The sequence below is a fragment of the Lepisma saccharinum genome, chromosome 20, assembly GCF_977018435.1.
Source record: "Lepisma saccharinum chromosome 20, izLepSacc3.1, whole genome shotgun sequence".
NCBI classification, from domain to species: Eukaryota; Metazoa; Arthropoda; class Insecta; order Zygentoma; family Lepismatidae; genus Lepisma; species Lepisma saccharinum.
Window position 1 is genome coordinate 61599612 of NC_139248.1, and position 20743 is coordinate 61620354.

At 36.7% G+C, this 20743-nt stretch overlaps 1 protein-coding gene across 1 annotated transcript in view; it reads left to right on the forward strand.

Moving 5' to 3' along the window:
* The window catches only part of LOC146003651 (glyoxylate reductase/hydroxypyruvate reductase-like), a 125615-nt gene that overhangs the window by 84782 nt on the left and 20090 nt on the right, over positions 1-20743 (forward strand). Inside the window, exons 5-6 of the mRNA XM_083142002.1 lie at positions 474-640; positions 9914-10078. Coding sequence (XP_082998128.1) covers positions 474-640; positions 9914-10078 — 332 coding nt within the window. The remainder of the gene's footprint in view (positions 1-473; positions 641-9913; positions 10079-20743) is intronic.

Sequence of the window (20743 nt, forward strand, 5' to 3'; positions counted from 1 at the left end):
TTCTGCACCCTCAAAATTAGGCCCTAAATCTGATTCTGCCCCCTGAAAATAGGCCCTAAATCTGATTCTGCACCCTCAAAATTAGGCCCCAAATCTGATTCTGCCCCCTCAAAATTAGGCCCTAAATCTGATTCTGCCCCCTCAAAATTAGGCCCAAGTTACGCCCATGGTCTCAGCACACCATAACGTATCGCTTCAATACTTCATGGATGCACATAGTGGTTCAGATCACACTTTAAACTGTAAGTTTTAAGTCAACATTGCATGAAGTGGACTCAAAACAAACACTGAAACATCCCATTGAGATAATTGTGTTGCAAGTAAATGCAGTTTACAAAGCAATCTAACAAAAAGCTTTGCAGTGCTTGCAATTTTATTGTAAAAATAGAATGCACAATTCTTTTCTTCTCTGAAGGAAATGATTTACCCTTAATTGAATTTCATTTGATATAATTGCATAATTTGTTTTACAGTAACAAGTGGGAAATTAACAGACCATTATGGATGGTCGGTCAAGAGATAAGTGAATCAACAGTAGGCATTGTTGGATTTGGGAGAATTGGAGCATCTATTGCAAAGAGATTGTTGGCCTTTGAAGTTAAAAAGATTCTCTATTGTGGACATTCCAAAAAGCCTGAAGGTAATACATTATTTTATAATTCAATTGCAGGCTTTAAACATTTATAAGCTACTAGCTGATTACCCGGTGTTGCCCGGGTGTTTAATGAATTCTTACTATAGCATAAAATGTAACTAATTTTATTTACAGGTATTTAAAAGTATAAGTACAGTATACAAATTATAAAGTAATATATTTTACATATTCACTTTAATATAAATTTAACAACAATTTATGAACAATATTTTTAGTTCCACCTTCAATAGCATGAATATATAAATTGAAAGGCATTGGGAGTGTTGCAATTCATCTTAGTGACCCTGAAAAATATGGATTCCACACTAATATCGGTCGTTTTATATATCACCTGCACCCCTAGTGGTGCCAGGTGTCTCTTGGAGTTGAACGGCATTGGGAGTGTTCCTATTCATCTTATCAACCTCGAAAACTATCGATTCCACACTAATATCGGTCATTTTCGATTATTTTTACATGTCACCCCCTTCCAACCCCCCCCCCCCCCCCCAGAGGTGCCAGAGGTGTCTTAGAGCTGAACGGCATTGGGATTGTCACTATTCAAACTTAGCGACCCAGAAAACTATGGAAACCACACTAATATTGGGCGTTTTACATGTCACCCCCTTCCCACCCCACTCTTAGGGTGCCAGAGGTGTCTTTGAGTTGAACTGCATTGGGAGTGTCACTATTCATTTTAGCGACCCCGAAAACTATGGATTCCACATTAATATCAGTCGTTTTACATGTCACGCCCTTCCCACTATTCATCTTAGCGACCCCGAAAACTATGGATTCCACATTAATATCAGTCGTTTTACATGTCACGCCCTTCCCACTATTCATCTTAGCGACCCCGAAAACTACGGATTCCACTCTAATATCAGTTGCTTTCGATTATTTTTACATCACCCCCTTCCCACCCCTACCCATAGGGGTGACAGAGGTGTATTGGGGTTGAATGGCATTGAAAGTGTCACTATTCATTTTAACAACCCCGAAAACTATGGGTTCCATACTAATGTCGATCGTTTTACATGTCACCCCTTCCCACACCACCCTAGGGGTGTCATGGGTGTCTTGGAGTTGAACGGCATTGGAAGTGTCTCAATTTATTTATTTATTTATTTATTGAAATTTCCAGTACAGCAGAATCCATTTTAAACCAGAAAGAAACAACAGTAAAACAGTACACTAGTGTTAAAATGAACACATGAAACAACATAAAATAAAATAAACAAAATATAAACATAAACAAGTCAAGACAGTTCCAAGGTAAACAGATGTGTTTCACAAAAGCATTACTTATGTACAATTTTTTCTATGTTGGTGATAAAAGATGAATATGAACTGAATATATCGGTTTGGTTTGATATGACATTGAACTGATTTGGTAGTCTATGGAACGTTGTATGAGTGAGAGTCTTGGAGTTGCAGTGTGGAAAGTTTCCTTGCTCCGTGTTTTGTGTCTGGGCACTCTGAGGGAGAGTTCGTGGAGTGGGATGCTGCATCTTAGGTTTCCATTAATGATCTTATGTAGTAATTTCATATCTACAACATATCTACGTGATTCTGGAGTATTTATGTTTAAGTTTACAAGTAGATCTCTCTTAGGTAGGTGTCTCAGGGCAGGCACTATATATCGAACGATGGAGGAAAAAGCTGAAAACACTCTCGATCTTGGAGGTATGAGAAGGGGTAGCCAGATGGGTGAACAGTATTCTAGAATGGGGACACAAATGTTTTGAAGTAAATGGAAAGTGCTTTTGGGTTATGCATTTCGGTGAATCTGTAAAGTAAGCCTAGCATACACATTGCCTTTTTTGTGATGGTTGATATGTGATTATTGAAAGTTAGTTTAGAATCTATGAGGAATCTATGATCTACCTAGATCTCGGTGTTGTGCTTCTTTTGCTAGAGTGATGTCGGTGAGTGTATAATTTTCTTCAAGAATGTTTTGTTTCAATGAAATTGTTATGTAAGAGCATTTAAAAGGGTTTGTGGACAGTTTCCATTGCTTACACCATTCAGAGAATCTGTTAATGTCATTTTGGAGAAGTTGCATGTCTGATGGCTGTTTTATTTCTCTCGTAATCTTGCAATCATCAGCGAACATTAGAATTGTGCTTGAGATGGGGGAATTAAAGAGGTCTGTGAGATCATCCAGATATAATACAAATAATAGAGGGCCAAGAACGCTTCCTTGCGGCACACCAGATATAACAGGAAGCCAGTTAGAATGAGTTTCAGGAAGTATAACACGTTGTTGTCTATTTCTTAGATAGTCTTTCACTATTTTTAACGTGTTTCCAGTTATATTAAATCTGTTAGCTAATTTATGCAGTAAATAATGGTGATCCACTGAATCAAAAGCTTTGGACAGATCAAAGTACACAACATTCAACTGATTACGATTAGTAATTGCGTTTATGGCATAGGATTGAATAGAAGACAGATTTGTAAGGCATGAAGAATTTGGAAGAAATCCGTGTTGTGCTGGGTTAATATAAGGGGATGTGAATTCCAGAATTTTTAGAATCTTTTCACAGACAATAGCAAGTGTTGAAAGGAGAGAAATGGACCTGTAACATGTAGTATCGTTTGCATTGCCAGATTTAAAAATAGGAATGATATTTGCTTTCTTCCATTGAGTGGGAAAGCAGCCTTCAGAGAAGCACCTATTGCATAACATTGCAAGAGGAGTAGCTAGCGAGTGAGCTGTTTTTTGAAGGAAAATAGTAGGAATATTGTCTGGTCCAGATGCTCGGTGAGAAGAAAGGGAGGTAAGGAAGTGCAATACTTCACCTCGTTCTGTAAAGACGGTAGAAAGAGAGTGAGAGCAGATAGATTTGATAGGCGGGTGATCTAAAACATAATTTGAAACAAAATTATTTTGAAATGCTTGATTGAATAGTTCAGCTCTATCATTACCAACAGCTGAAATGCCATTGTGTGTTGCTTCCAAAGGGATGCGTTTGGTTTGTCTCCGTGAATGTGTCTTACCCCCACAATGTCCAGAATCTCTTCGGATTAGTAAGGAGTTCATGTGTGACTGTGTTTACATATTCTGTGTATTTCTGTTTCGTAAGGTCTTTACTATGCTTACGAAGTGCTTTGAAAGTGTTGTGTGTGTGGGGATTGGGGAAACTTTTCCACAGCTGCCATGCTCTCTTTTTGTTGTGCAACAGATGCTGTAACTCCTTATCGAACCACGGGGGAAACTTTTTACTTTTCATTGTTTCATCTGATCTACCCTGAAAACTAAGGATTCCACACTAATATAGGTCGTTTTTTTATTATTTTTACATGTCACCCCTTCCCACCCCCTCCCCTAGTGGTGCCAGGGGTGTCTTACCCCCACAGTATTTCTTTCCAGATTATGAGTCAAACGTGTACTGAGTTTGTTCATCGTGAATATCACCATTTAGTTTAGAGACTCCAAAAACTATGGATTCGACACTAATCTAGGTCATTTTTGACATTATAATTTTCACCTCCTCTCACCCCCCATCCAGATAGGTGATGAACGTGGAGTTGAACGGCATTGGGAGCATCACTATTCATCTTGGCGACCCCAAAAACTATTTATTCCACACTAATATCGGTCGTTTTTTATTATTTTTACATGTCACCCCTTCCCATCCCCACCCTTAGGGGTGCCAGGGGTGTCTTACCCACACAGTATTTCTTTCCAGAATGCAAGTGATACATGTTCCAAGTTTGGTTGAAATCGCTCCAGGCGTTCGAGAGTTATGACGGTACAAACATACACACGTCCATTTTTATATATTAGATGAAGATTCATAACACATTCCAGTGTTAGTTTCTTTCTCAAATATGAAGAATTTTTCATTGAAATAGTATATCCGGAGGAGTTATTTTTTATTCAGTTTAATATTTTCAGTTTTGCTATTATTATCACATGTTTGCAGAATTTCACAAACAGTTCTTCACAAGTAATTCAAAATACTGTAAACAAAATTATTGATTATTTTTATTTTGTGCCCCTTTAGCTGCTATCCAAGTTTCATACTAGTTTCATTTGTATTATAATTATTCTTGTAATTTTTATCTCTATGCTTATATTCATGTTCTGAGGTAGAGAAATGTTCAACATGCATGGGTGGGGAGGAACAGGTTACTGGAATTACCCTCCACTCATGAAACCCAATTATCCATTGCAGGCCTCCCGAATGGTGCAGCGGTAGTGTCATTGCCTTGTAATCAAGGAGTCCCAGGTTTGATACCTGATTAAAGTTACCAGACGTCCGGATTTTCCCGGACATGTCCTACATTTTAGCCTTATGTCCGGCGTCCGGGAGGAATTTGAAGAATATCATAAATGTCCTACATTTTGAGCGTTACATAATATTAATTATAAAAATAGGTAACAGAAAAAATCATGCAAGTTACAAGTCCGTGGACTGCGCTTCCAAACTCAATGGTGAAATTTATTTTGATTCAATCATTGCACAAAAAGAAAAAAAGTTTGTCCTGCTATTAAACAAACGGGAAAACGGAAGCACTTAATCAACAAAGGAAAAACGGTCTAGAAGAGTCCAGAAAAATTCAAGAATTCTGGATGTGTTATTTTGGTAGACACCCTGTTATTGAACTAAAAACTACCCAAAATGAGACTTCACAAACCATTTTAAATTACTGTAATTGCTGAATATTTGTTTGCCATTACAGGTCATAATTCAAATGTTGAGAGAGTACTTTCATTACCATCAGCACAACAGACTCAAGAGAGAATTATTTTTTCATAAAGTCTGTAAAATGTTCGTTTGGTACTGGTCCCTATAATTTCAAATTGACTGTCCACTCTAATATAAATATAGTTTGACTAAACCTGAGATTTTGATAAAAATTGTCTCCTCTGAGAAGTACCACTTAAATCATGCAGTAAGAGGTGCATTTATTAGTATGATTGTAAGTTTTGAAATTTTGCATTTAAAAATTCATTAAGAATTCATTTCTTAAAACTGAAAAGTGTCATTTTTCAACTACTTTCCGTGTTCTATAGAAATATTTATTATTTATTGAGAATGTTTTGTGTCCTACATTTTGACTTAATGTCCTACATTTTGGGACAGCATGTCCTACAATTACCTTACAGCGATCTGGTAACCCTATACCTGATGGAGGCACATAGTTGTTCAGATACCACTTTAAACTGTAGGTCCAGTCATGATTACACTTACTGTGCATAAAGTGGACTTAAAACTCCCAAGTCAATCAATCAATCAACCAATTTTCCATTGCATAAAGGAAACTTTGCATTTGTTAATCATATTTGTAACAGAAATATTTGAATTAGATTTTAAAATATTTTTGAAGTAATCATAGGTTTATGCTTTCAAGCATCACCAGTGCAAAATCCCACAACACATCTGATTTTATGGAACCTGAGATGTGACAATACTTGATTGTAAGTTGATAGGGTATGACATTCTACACCATTCTAAGGCTTTTCATTTTGTCAATCTCACATTAAATCCTTCCAGAAGAAGGCCGAATTGAACTGTTACCAGATATTAAATATTATTTCCATAAAAACAGTTAACTTTGTTGTTAAAGAAGGCATCAAGACTAACAGTTATTGAAAAATAAGTTTGCAATAGATGAAAAATGAACATTAAGTATAACCAAAGGCAGAATAGTGGTTGCTTCAGGAAGATACTTCTGTGAGGAAATTTACGATTCATTATGTAGTAATATTTCTCTTTTAGTATTCATTATTATTAATAATAGTGCACATTTATATACCCCCAAAAGGTAGTGACTGATGTGCTTTATTTTACTTCACTTTTCTACCACTTTTGGCTAATTTCAAAGATGAGGATGAGTGATGATATGATGAAATTGATGAAGGGACTCCCTCAAAGGACATCCATGCCCAAGCTGGGATTCAAACCTGGGAAAGTGGTTATCATTGCAAAATATAACATATGCATATCCTATTTATAGCTGAATTCTATAATAGGTATCACCGTTCTCTCTCTGACCAATCCAAGAAAGAAATATTGAACTTGCACACTGCATAAACCTTAAATTTGTTTTGTGCATGTTATGGATTGGGAGGAAGTATATTTTGGGATATTTGATGTGAAAATATCCCTGTATTTTCTTGTTAATGCAAGCCATGTTAGTTACATTCTCTTCCAATGTAATTCCCAGAAATTACTCAGATCAAGATGTGTTTACTGTGAGAGACTGTGTGTCTACATTTGGATCCTTCAGTTAAAGATATGTACAGTTTTCCCTTATAATCTCCTCAGGAAATGGAGCACTGAGTAGCAATTCAGTGTCTCTGTTATTATTATTATTATATTACTGTTAAGAGAGCCAGAGGCGCAACCACGAATTTTTGTCTGAGGGGGGAAAGTACCAGGATAAACATACCAATAATAATTTTAATAATAATAATAATGTTAATGAAAATAATGTTAATAATAATGTTATTACGAAAAGTATTTTTATTTGCATAAAATTTGAAGCTCTGGGCGATAATTGCCCCCCTGCAGGTACATTTTGCTGTCAATTTTTGCCCCCCTAGAACTCATTTCTGACCAAGGTTGGGGGGGCAATGCCCCTTGCCCCTCCCCCCTTGTGGTTGCGCCACTCAAGAGAGCTTTGAAACTGAAGTAACAAGAGACAAGCAACGCCTATCACTTAGAAATAAACTTTCAGAAATAAATGCAACTTTTTCATGGTGGAGTGAGCAGACAAACTGTAATTGTTTTGTTTGCTTCTCACTTACATGCCATTCAGACTAGACCATGTACCAGCTAACTGTAGACTAGGCGAATGAGAACAAGTCTCTGCACAAGTAGTTACAAGAGACGGCTCCACCAATGAACAGTGAGAGAAACTGGATTGCATAATGGTCAACTGGAGTTACCAAATTTCCCTGCTTTGCTCTGCAAGCGTTGCAAACTTTTGAAAGCAACAATACCGTACGCACATGGCAAACAGACCGTATTTTTGTCTCCAGGTCCGTACCCTTGGTTTAAAAATTTCTTAGGGAAATATTAGGGATAAAACAGCAAGTGTAAATTTTGATAAGCCACACATTTAGCATACGGACTAAGGTCTGGGCCGTACGTCTGGACATGTACAGTAAGGACCAAAAGGTTGGCAATGCTGGGCTTTCACCACTTGATTTCCTTCCTCCTCCTCTGTGTGGCCCTGCTCTACAGTTAGCTGGGACAGGGTATAGGTCATTTTCTTATGTTGCCTTGATCTGTTGGTAGCGCATGTGCAATGACCTACCTAGTTCCCCCCTCTCCCACATTGGAGTAAAATTTTGTATTGTGGTGTTTGCAGTTTGTTGTAGTGGCATATTCTCCATGTTGCCATGTTTTCCACCATAACACCAACTTTTCTGATGTATTTTTTTATACCTTTAGCTATCATATATGGGAAATCACCCATTACTATGCAAACTATTAAAGCAAGACTGGTTTTTGTACACCACTGATCATTTTCCATTGGTATTTTATATCTATTGTACCTAATTAATCTTGATAGGGGTGTGTAATAAAATACACAATAAATAATAATTATTTTCATGTAGTTTACAGTTATTACAAGCATATTGTAATTGTAATTGTAATTTATTCTTGTTCTGTTGACTACATTGTAGATATTTCTATCTGCAGCAGTATAGAGCACGTCATTTGTTACATATAACATTAGCATGATTTTAGTACAAATACATCCACTTGATTACTTATTTGGGATGCAGTATAATTAAAGTTACAAGTATATATTATTACATATCGGTTTGATTACATGCATGGCATATAGCAGTTATGGTTACAAATATATATTACATACCCTTGATAACATATTTGGGATGTAGATCAGCATAATTGAGTTACAAATGTATATTACATCCACTAGATTACATATATGGGATGCATATCAGATTAATTAAAGTTTCATACATGTTTATATATTGTGTCCAACTGATTATGTACATGGGTGAGAGAGAGAAAGTAGTTTTAGATATGTTGTAGAAATTCTTCTATGCTTTAGGGTAATGTTTCTAAGAGATAGTTTTTTATTTTATTTTTGAATAGCTTAAGATGTCTTTCCTCCTTTATTTCACATGGAAGTTTATTGTATAGTAGTATTTCTGTGTTTCTGGCACTCCTTTTGTGTAGGTTCAGTCTGTGGTGGTCTATGTGTATATTTGCCTTTGTTCTTGTGTTATGATTATGTATATTACTATTTTTATTGAGGTTTTTGATGTTGTGCTTTACTAATAGGAGGCATTCTAATATATATATAGGGATGGTACTGTGAGTATTGAAAGTTTGGTGAACAGAGTTTTACAAGATGTTTGTGGAGGCTCTTGGACCATAGTTCTGATGATTCTTTTTTGTAGAATGAAAACCTTCGACAGTTTTGTTGAGTTCCCCCATAGGAAGATGCCATACCTTAGTCTAGATTCTATACTTGAAAAATAGAGGATTTTTACCATTTTAAGTTAGATATACTTCTCATTTTCCGAATTGCATAATGTAAAGTAGCTAGATGTTTACATAGATTTTCAATATGATGACCAAAATACATGTTTTCATCAAAATGTATGCCTAGAAATTTTATTGTTGTGGTTTTTTGTATGATTTTTGAGTCTATTTCGAGTGTTGGGCAATCTTTGTTTTTCTGTTGTCGTGTGGAAGGCCATGTTGCTAGTTTTTGTTGGATTTAGTATTAGTCTGTTTTCCTTGCACCATCCATTAAATTTTTTAAAGTGTTATTTGAATTTTGTTGAAGATAGTTCATTTTACAATCTACAATACTTAGGGAGGTGTCATCTGCATAGAGTAGTGTAGTTGATGCAGGCACAGCAGATGAGAGATCATTTATATATAGCAGAAACAACAGGGGGCCTAGTACACTTCCTTGGGGCACACCAAGATTATTTGTATTGGTATTCGAAATGTGCCTGTTTTTCGTTGTGACGTTTATTTTCATTTTGACTAAAGATACAGTTATAACAATGGTAAGCAATTATTTTTTAAAAAAAAAAATAATGTCTGATGAAGGGAGCATGTGTTCTCCGGAAATGTCACAAAACGGAAAACTGTTTTCTTATGCTTGTAATAACCGTAAACTACAGGAAAATAATTCTACAATGCAAGCAATGCGTACATACAAGAAAAACTATTAAATAATAATTGTTATGGTAAACCAGATCAAATTTTCAGGTTATGTCACTGCATGTCACTTTGTTCTGAATATAATATATATTTTCTTTTACTTCAGGTGATGCTATTGGTGCAGAATTTGTTTCATTTGACACCCTTCTGCAGCAAAGTGATTCTGTGATTGTTGCATGCCCCTTTACACCAGAAACCCAAGGACTATTCAACAAAGAAGCATTTTCAAAAATGAAATCAAATGCAGTGTTTGTTAATGTCGGTCGTGGAGGTAAGTGTGTAGTTTCTTGTTTAATAATCAAGAACAAGGCATTTAATTTTGATCTGCTTTTTGTTTAGAAGTAACCTGCTCTATTTTTTTTAACTCTTCTTTAAATGTTAACTATTTATAACACTGGCCAACACACATTTTGGCGTCTCAAATGTTAGACCAGTTTCTGGTATATTTGACCTCCTGATTCAAAAAATGGTACCAGTTTTCCCTTATCAGCTCTAGTTTTCAAGATACAGTACATATGCCATATGCCACTCTTTGTTCTGCTTGCCCGTAATAAATATATAAAATAATCAGGTTATTTTAATGTGCTTTTTAAATTAATATATTTTAAGCATGAAGAAAACACATAAAAAATTAAAAGAAAAACGTACTACCCGAAAATCTACTTTTTTCATACCAGAAGCACAGATTTATGACATAAATTTTCCAGCCATTCGACACACAAGAAGCTCCTTTTGTAAGACTCCCGAGCATAGGTGTAGCTACGGGGTGTGCCGGGTGTGCCTAGGCACACCCTAATGGGCTGCTTTATCAAAGAGAATTAAAGACAGATATTTCAATAAGAGGAGAAAATAAGCGACAGTTTGTAAGAAGTTGAAAATGTCATTACTTTGCACAAATGTGTGCATTATCGCTGATGAAACGAGTGTCTATAGTTTTTCAATTTTTTTGATTTCATTGGAGGAAGAAGATATTTACTGCATTCTACCCTGTACTGCAGCGCCTTTCTTCTATACCTGTCACAAGCTGCACGTGTGAGAGAGAGCTTTCTCCAAACTTACCCAAGTTAAAACTAAATTAAGAGCAACTCAGAAGCAGCATAGATTGGAAGCCCCGCTCTTGATATTTGTGGAGCAGGAAAAAGCTTAGTCTATTGATGATCTCCCTTCAAATATTGATATATTTTCCTCCTAGTTTGCCTTTCGGTCTTCTATCAGAAGAAATGCTTGTAATTAATATCACATTGTGCCATCTTTTACTTATTTTTTTTGTTCATTTGCTATTCACTTTTATGTTGTTTCGTTACTCTTAATTATTCTTTTATTTATTTTTTTAAATTTTTATTTTTATGCTTATTATAATTATTGCTTTCTCATTGTTAACAATTTCAGTGTAAAATGGCCACCTGTGCTGTATCTGAAATTTTCTCAATAAATAAATAAATTAATGAAGTTATTGATGAGTTTCAGAACACTGTACCTTTTGACAGACGTCTCTTGTTATAGATGACGTGTATTTTGATGTATTTTTTGTAACATTTATGAACATTTTTTGTGTGTGTAATTTCTATGCAATTTGATTTTTTTCTACAACATATATATTCAGAAATTTTCAACACTGTCATTTAGTGAATTTATATTCCTTTACAAACATCAGTGCAGTTAACGAGCCAAGTGATTGTGTTGCAAAATATGCTATTAAAAAAACACAAGACCTCATTTTTTCTTTGTGCACACCCAAATATAAAGTTCTAGCTACGCCTATGCTCCCGAGAGTGGGATCTGCCAGGACAATCCCGCATAAGATTCCAGCAATAGTCTGCCATCATGTGTGCATTCCATCTTCCTTGGTATCTGGCTTCCATTGTTTTTATGTCCTGGTGAAATCTTTCACCCTGCTCTTCACTCAAGTCACCAAGCTTCTCTGGAAAGAGATCTAAGTGGCTGTGCAGATAATGGAGTGTAACACTCATGTTACAGCCAAGCCTGTTGAAATGAAAGAGCATATCCTCTATTAATTGTGTGTAGTTGACAGCCTTATTGTTGCCAAGAAAGTTTTTCACAAGAACAAATGAAGAGCAGGCACATGATTCGAATTCATTCATTGAAGATATGAAATGTTGGTCATTCTTAACCATCTTCAAGTCTACACAATCACCCATTGATGTTCTTGGTACTTTATCTCTTCCAAGACTAAGAGATGGTCTTCTACTCTTCTTTCATCCTGGTGGAGTGTCCGATTGGAATAGAACCATGTTTGTTGCCGTTATTTAATAGAACACATTTCAAACAGTGGCGTATGCTGGGTTTAAAACCTGGGCTATCTCTTTTTATCATAATGTTCAAATGGGAGGCTCTTTTTCGTTCAATTTCTTGGATTTTAAGGTGATGTGACATTGCGATTAAAATAAATACATTACAATTTACTAATAATTATAAAACTAACACTGTTTCATTAATATAAAAACAATAAGGAAAACATTTAAAATATTTCATGGCTATTTATAAAATATAGAGACCCATATTGTGAAATATTTATGTAGGCCTACGTGTGAGAATAAAATGTACATGTATAATAAACTTCTTACCTTGAATATTTAATTTGGACAGGAACTCCATTCTTTTCTTGGCAACCTCTGTGGTAAAATGGTTATTAGCACAGTGCACTATGATGCCAGGGAACCCAGGTTCAAATCTAGGCATGGACATGGGTATCTTTGTGAATGACCCTTCATGAATTTCAACGTATCGTCACTCATTCTCATCGTCGTGATTAGCTAAAGTTGCAGAAAAGCAACGCAAAATAACAAATCAAATCCATTCTTTTCTTCTTTGCGATGCCAGAGGCCTGCATATCTTCACGATTTGAAGTTTATCCTCATGCAAAAGCAGAGTAAATTGTTTCGGCAATAGTTCGTTAATTATGTCATTCATTTTCGTTCACTACACGACGCAGTATATATTCGTAATTCACGCACTCAATACACTTAATAAAATCCACACAGTAAGAAACCTAATTTTCTTAAACTTCCTTCAACTCAATTTCCACTCGCAAAATGCCCTCTGTCATCTCTGGCCAGTCAGTCTACCCCAGCCAGTCATAAACAAAGCAGTAGAGGGGTTGAAAACATCATAAAGCGTGGTTTGTTGGTTGAAGGTCAGCGGCCTGTGAGTTCTGCATGTGTTCGATGGGACAGTGTTGTTTTGGCCTAGAGGACAAATTCCCTATCACATGCCAGCCACTCTTTTCCCGTTCCTGAAATAGTAGTTTAGTTTCAAAATTTCCCTTACCTGGGAAAAATCCTATGCTGGTTAGAGCTTTGGCATCCCTGTAAGGTTTTACCGCCGTTGAAAAACGAAGAGTTTCCTCTCGAAGAAGCCACTACAAATATATCACCGATCGCCCCCAGGTGCTGGTCGGGGAAGAATTTAACCGCTGAAGCCTGGTGAGGCCATCCCCATGTATAGAGCGTAGAGCGAGCACAAGGAAAACAAACCTTGGACGAAAAATCCTCTCCTCACGGGAGTATGGTGCACAGGAGTCGCGGGTTTTATACTATCATTTTTTTCCCACGGTCGTTGTTTGAGAGTGAAGCATCAGTCACATTTGATAGTCGATTATTTTCTGTATTTAATCTGGGCTTCGGCAATAGCCTAGGTAGCCTAGAACATACGTGCCTGATTTCAAACTACGTTTTGAACGGTCAATGAAAATATGCCAGTCACTTGGGTTATATTCTGAAAGACCAATTTTCTTCATGTCATTGCAGAAGCGATTATTTCGATTGATGCCTATGATATTAACAATACAAAAATAACAGCCATCAAAATGTTTTTTCTGTTCCCTCCACACCACTGGTACTCCAAATTTCAGGCAGCTTCTCTTTCCATTTGTCCACTGGAGCAAATGCTAAGTACAGGTTTTGAATACAATATGAGGAGCCCATGGCTTCTCCTGATCTCCAAGCTTGACAACAAAATAACCTACATATGCTCGGGAATAGGTTTCCCACAAATATAGCAAAATACGCCGGAATGACTGAAGCAACTCCACCATGAAGTAGCCATAATGTCTACTGTGTTCGATCCACAAAAATGAAATGATATGAGTGAGAATAGTTGTGAAACAAAGGTCAATTACATTTTTAAAATGTGGGTAATTTAAATACAGTAATTGCCAAGTCAAATAAGAAAGCTTGTCATGACATCCCGATTCTGTAGAAGAGATATCTTTTAAAGAGCAGACTAAAATTGTATACATTCATATCTATCATATCCATATCTAAGAAACCAGAGCTGATGCAGTCTATCCAATGCAATTTTCAGAATCAGTGTCCCCCTCCCCCCCAAAAAAACCAGGAACAGGCCTAAAAGCCAAGGCACCAAAAATATTTTTTTGTCTTGGGCAGTGTAATTTTATTTTCCTTACACAATTTGTCCAGCAACAATTGTACCAACATTCTATGATAAATAAATAGAAAGAGGCATACTATACATTTATGCATAGCAGAGGAGGGAACCAGGATGAAATGTACACTTGGCAGCAGTGATCAATTCAGGGAACCTGGGGGGGGGGGGGAGGAATCCCTTCCGTTAATTAAAATGTCCCCCACCCTAAAAAATTTCAATAATTGGGCAGAGCACTCAGACAATAGCTATGAAATTTTGCAGCCATGTTCACTTTGGCTTTCTTTCATTCACTTTAATTTTACGTAGAATGTACCCTTTGTGACTTTTTCATAATAATAGGCACTGATTCAATCTTCCGTGTAATTGAAATCAAAATAATTTAATCAATGATTAATTAATAAAAATTAATAAAGTCAAAATAATTTATTTAAATTTCATATCAGAGGTAAGGGGAAATTTTAAAATATTAGGATTGTTTCATTAATACAAGGTGTGGCTATTAATTTCCAGGACTGCTCTAATAACACCAGAACAGATGATGTGAAAAACTTACCCTTTTAATATGTTTCGAAGTAATCCCCACCTACCGTAATACACTTCTGTGCTCGGCTGTATAAGTTGCGGAAACAACTTTTAAAGTCCTCCTTCGGAAGGCTCTTCAATGTCGACGTCACGTGCTTCGTGATGTCTTCAACATCCACAAACCATGTTCCTTTCAGCACAGTTTTGAGTTTTGGGAACAAAAAGAAGTCTGCGGGGGCCAAGTCAGGAGAGTATGGTGGATGATGCAGCTCTACGACTTCATGCTTGGCCAAAAACCGCTTCACTGGCAACGCAATGTGGGGGCGGGCGTTGTCGTGCAACAGACACCAACTCCCATTCTGTCGAAAACGGGGACGTACTCTGCGAATTCTTTGTTGGAGTCGGGCAAGAACTAATGCGTAATACTGTCCTGTAACAGTCGTGCCAGGTGGAACAAATTCATGATGAATCAGTCCTTCACTATCGAAGAAAGCGATTAACATGACTTTGACCTTTGATTTTTGAAATCGAAACTTTTTCTGTTTAGGGGAGCTGGGAGACCGCCATTCTGCGCTCTGTCTCTTGGTTTCAGGGTCGTATTGGTAGCACCACGATTCGTCACCCGTTACTATCGAATCCAGGAAAGCAGGGTCAGCGTCAGCGTTGTCAATGTGTTCACCACACGTGTCCATTCTGTGTTGCTTTTGTTCGTCCGATAAACAGTGCGGAACAAATCTGGAACACACCTTGCGTTTCCCTAGGTCTTGCGTCAGAATTTGGAGAACCACCTCTTTGTCGATGTTCAGTTCACTGGCCAGTATTCGAATAGTCAGTCGCCGATCCGATGTTACAAGCTCACGCACTTTCTCAATTGTTTCAGGCGTACGCACGGAAATCGGCCTTCCGGTGTGGGCGTCATCTTCAACACTTTCACGCCCGTCCATACCATTCAAATGTTCGGGAACGGGATAATGCTTGCTCACCATACACTTGCTTCAACATTGCATGTGTTTCTGTCGCACTTTTGCCCAGTTTGAAGCAGAATTTGATATTCACCCTTTGCTCCATTTCTGCACTTCCACAACACCACTTTACCACTTTGACAACAACACTCCACCAGATACGTTTCGACGCGTCTTTCCCAGCCAAGCTCTTGTCTCCAACTGGTGCGCGCTTCGGGGTGCATGTGCAGATGTACCACCTACCGGATACCAGCAGCGTCCCTCTCGGGTGAGTGATCGGTTTTGTGCTGTGACGTCAGTCCTGGATATTAATAGCCACACCTTGTATAATAATTTGATGACATTCAACACCCATCCACCTTCCTGGAAAAACTGGCTGGATTCAACACTTTTTGGCAGTATTCAATAATGAATTTTGTAACTCATAATCATGATTTCTAAGAATATAATAAAGATACCAATTTTTTATTATTAAAAAAAAAAGTCCTCTCGTTACATCACAATTCTTGAAAGTATATGCATTTAACATATTTTCAAGTCACCCTGCAAAAATAATATTGCAAGTATATGCTCACATTGAATAGAAATTTTACCAACTTCCTGCATAATTTTAACTTATTTCAAGAACCTGTGTTGGATACATAGCTTGTAAATAAGCTGACAACAGTATCGCAATTTATATTGGGCTCTTATCCCTCTCGTAGACATACTGAGTGGCCCACACAAAAAAAAAGTAACCGAAGTGTAGAACCATTACCTTATGTTCGGTTACCTTTTTTTTTTTGGTCCACCCTCTATAACTAAAATATTTCAAAGTTATGAATTTAAACAGCATTAAGTTGCTGCATTTATATTCAATGATTATATTGCTGTACATGCTACAAACCATGTCCTCCAGTAGTTTAAAGTGACAGTGGTGCACTACGAAGGGCCTCCCCGATGGAGAAGTGGTAACATCGTCACCTTGTAATCAAGGGATCCTGGGTTCAATACTCAGTGGAGGCATGTGTTGGTTTGGAACCCTCCATAAACTGTAGGCCCAATCCCAATTCACCTATCTGTGCATAAACTGGAATTAAAAAACAAAAGCTCAATGGTGTACTACAACATATGCCTTTCCTTTAACAAATAATTCTCACCAATTTGGAACCGAGCAAATTGTGATCTTTATGAATATTTATTTAATTGTCTTCTTTGTTGTTGTGATATGATATGATATATGATCAAGTGAATGGAAATAAATCATAAGTACAAATAGCACTATGATATGGGATAGGTCAATTACATGTATAATTTTGAGTACAAAAGAATTAACACATACTTATGCATATTAAAAAGTATAAAAGAGTATAGAATAACATAAGAAATAGAAGAAAAATCAAAGGTTATGGCTATTAGTGAACATAAAAAATAGAAGAAAAATCAAAGGTTAATGAAAAATATGATCCAAGTACTCCTCTGTGCTATAAAACAAATACTTCATAAGCAAGCTTTTTACTGTTATTTTAAATTTGGTTGGATTATGATTCTTGAATTCCTCTGGCAGCTTGTTATAGAGTTTTACACCTTGAAATCCTAGACCACTATGTGTTTTGAATGTGCGGACAGTAGAAAGGTGGAGGGAGTTATGCATACGAGTGCTGTACTTGTGTATGTCCAGACGTTTTGAGAAGATTTTAGAATTTGTATGAATAAAGTACAACGTTTCTAATATGTACAAACATGGAAGAGGTAATATTTGAAATTCATTGAAAATTTGTTTTGTTGGGTTTGAGAGGGATACATTCTTCATAATTTTTAATATGTGTTTTTGCCAAATAAAAATTTTCTGCATTTTGGGTGAACTGCCCCAGAAAGAGATGCCATATGTAAGTACAGGTTGAATCTGTCCAAAATATACTGTCCTTAAATCATTTAAAGTTAAAACATTTCTCAAAATTCTCATCATGTAGCAGAGCCTGCTTAACTTTTGAGTTAAATTAGTAATTTGCATGTCCCAAGACAGGTTTGTGTCTATCCATGTTGTTGTTTCTTTAATCAAATCACTATCCACCTTCAACCAAGGAGTAGGAAGAACTACACACTTCACAATAGAGTGAGTAGCAGCAGAACTTAGGCAAAAATGATTATTTATACAAAGAATGCAACAAAATGGACTCCATTGACTTCCCCAGAACACGTGTGTTACAGATATGGCTATGACACAAACACCAGGTAAAATTATACATTTGAGTAATGCTTCACATAGGACTTTTAGCCTGAGGCAAAAAAAAACATATTTTCCCAGTTCCCTTTCCACGGTTAAGACAAGCATCACAAGTACAATAATTGTTTTGTGCCTCTCCTTTAGTACATTCTTCAAGTGTCTAATGTATGAACACATTTTTCTTCAAAAGTTTCAGATGTTACTATTAGACATCATGATACACAATCTGATTGATTTTGATTTGATTTTTGATAGTAGCATCCGTAAATGTAAAATCAATGCTACATTTCATATAGACCAGTTTTCTTCAAAAGTTGTAGAATAATTTTTCTGCAGTCACAACACACATCACATATAAAATAAATCCTACCTGTCTCTATTTTAGCACAAACTTAATGTGTGTTCAAACTATCAACCCATTTTTCTTCAAAAGTTTGAGACCAATTGCCCTTTCCTTTCATCTGAACATCTGGTGCAATGTTCATTGTCTTTTATTTGGACTGGTTGCACTTTTTTTTACTTATGTTGACATATTTTTCCCTCCAAATAAGCTTTCTTTATATGGACTTGAGGTTAATGTTTTGCTCCACTGTGATTTGCTGTTGAGGGATGTTCGCCTCTTGTTGCTGGCATCTAACGCAGGCTGCAAACATTTGTATTATTTCTGCAGCTGTTGATGTAGTCTGATGAAAAGCTTTGTTGCTGATGGCAGGTGTACTGCTGTAACCTAGTTCTTGGGTCTTTGAACTGGTGGCAGGTCATTTGCTGTGAAGTAGATCATTATTTTCTGGATATTGTGAATTATCTATTACTAGAGATAGCAGGAAGTCCATCTCAGACAATGCTCTATGATATAACTGATTTCTGAGCATGAAAATCCACTTCAAGTAACATTAAAGTAGCAAAATTTGACAGAAGTGGTTGAATCCAAACTTGAATCATCGGAGTTTTGGTTAAAAATCACATTCATTTCCATTTCTCATTTTTGTAGTTTATCTTGAAGAGAGCTTTCAGGGACAAGTTAATGTATTGCTGTTGTTGTTTTTACACTGATCTTCATTGTTTTCTCTGTAGCATCATACTCATGACCTTGAATTTTGGCATGATTATTATGCTTATTAACTGGAACAGACATTCATCGATCTAATACTACAGAAAATATTAATTATTAACATCATAATTTCATTCAGCAAATCTTATCCATGGCTATCCTCTTTCTACATGACACAAACTGTTCCTATTTTTTTTACTGTTGAGTAACTAGTCATGTAAAAGTGAGTGAGTGAGTGAGTGAGTGGGTGGGTGGGTGGGTGGGTGGGTGAGTGAGTGAGTGAGTGAGTGAGTGAGTGGGTGAGTGAGTGAGTGGGTGAGTGAGTGGGTGGGTGGGTGGGTGGGTGAGTGAGTGAGTGAGTGAGTGAGTGAGTGAGTGAGTGAGTGAGTGGGTGAGTGAGTGAGTGAGAGTGTGTGTGGGTGTGTGTGTGTGTGTGTGTGTGTGTGTGTGTGTGTGTGTGTGTGTGTGTGTGTGTGTGTGTGTGTGTGTGTGTGTGTGTGTGTGTGTGTGTGTGTGTGTGTGTAAGCTTTAAAAAGTTCTTGGTTCTTGGGGATTGCCAGATCTGGATCCTGAAATATCCCGGTCCCAGGTAATAATGGATCTGAGTACCTAGTTCTGGAATTTTGATCCAGGTACCTAGTTCTGGGAACCAGATCTTGGTACCAGTTCTCACTCGATCCAGATCCAGGTATTTTCAGAACTCTGTAACATGAGCCAAAAATTGTTGCCCTAGCCTAGACGAAACAAGAATAAACAGTCACTGTAAGTAACATTTGCCATACTATTTTGTAATAGCCAACATTGGTTATGTGAACTTTCAAGAAGAACATTGTTCTGCATGTCCATTGGTACTCCCTATGGATGTTTCACCTTGATCGCCTTAAGATCTGATATTGGTTACAAAGTGCAATATGTTATACAACTATGTCCTTGTTTGCACCTCTCGTAAAAGGTTTTCATGTAACGCAATTCCACTGACCAAGTGCACTGTGAAATGACCAGATATATTACCTGTCTGGTAGAAACTCTTCAACACAAACATAAAATGCACTGGCATTACCACTCCAGAAGACGTTTCATGTCAAATGATATGCTCTGAAAACCCTAGTGGAAAGAGACCTGACAGGGGTAATGAGGTTGTACTATTTAGCCTATATTGACAAGGGACAGAAGAAGGCATCTGTACTATATCACTTTAATAAACACAATTTTAAAAGTAAGTAAACCAGATTATCTATTCAGAAAACTTAAAATAGGCACTCAAATACACTCACACTCCACGCCGAGGGCATAATAAACTTTTTACATGTCATTGCAGTACCGCCTCCTTCAAATCATCATTATCGGTAAATGCAGATTCAACCTGGAATAAATTGCCCACAACAATAAGTAACCAATCAACACCGCATTGTTCTTAAAACAAAAGCAAAGGACTATCTTCTATGTAAACAGTTTGAATCTAGAAGCACACATGAATAAAATACATCCCACAATATATTAATGTCAATGTCAATGTCACAACTTGATATTACTTCACGTCAAATATTTCTCTTCTGGGTCAATCCATATGAAGTCATACAACCTGGTTCCTTGACCATTTTTAAAAAAGTTTATTTTTTGTGTGGTGTGAGCCTCATATGTTGACAGTTCAGAACCACTGTTATTTTATTTTTACTATCACTGATTTGAAGATGGCGGGCATTTTTTTATCATGGCGCGTGTCATTTTCTCCATTCGTAACATATACTCCTTAATTGTATGTTTACAGTTCAAATTTGATTTCGAATT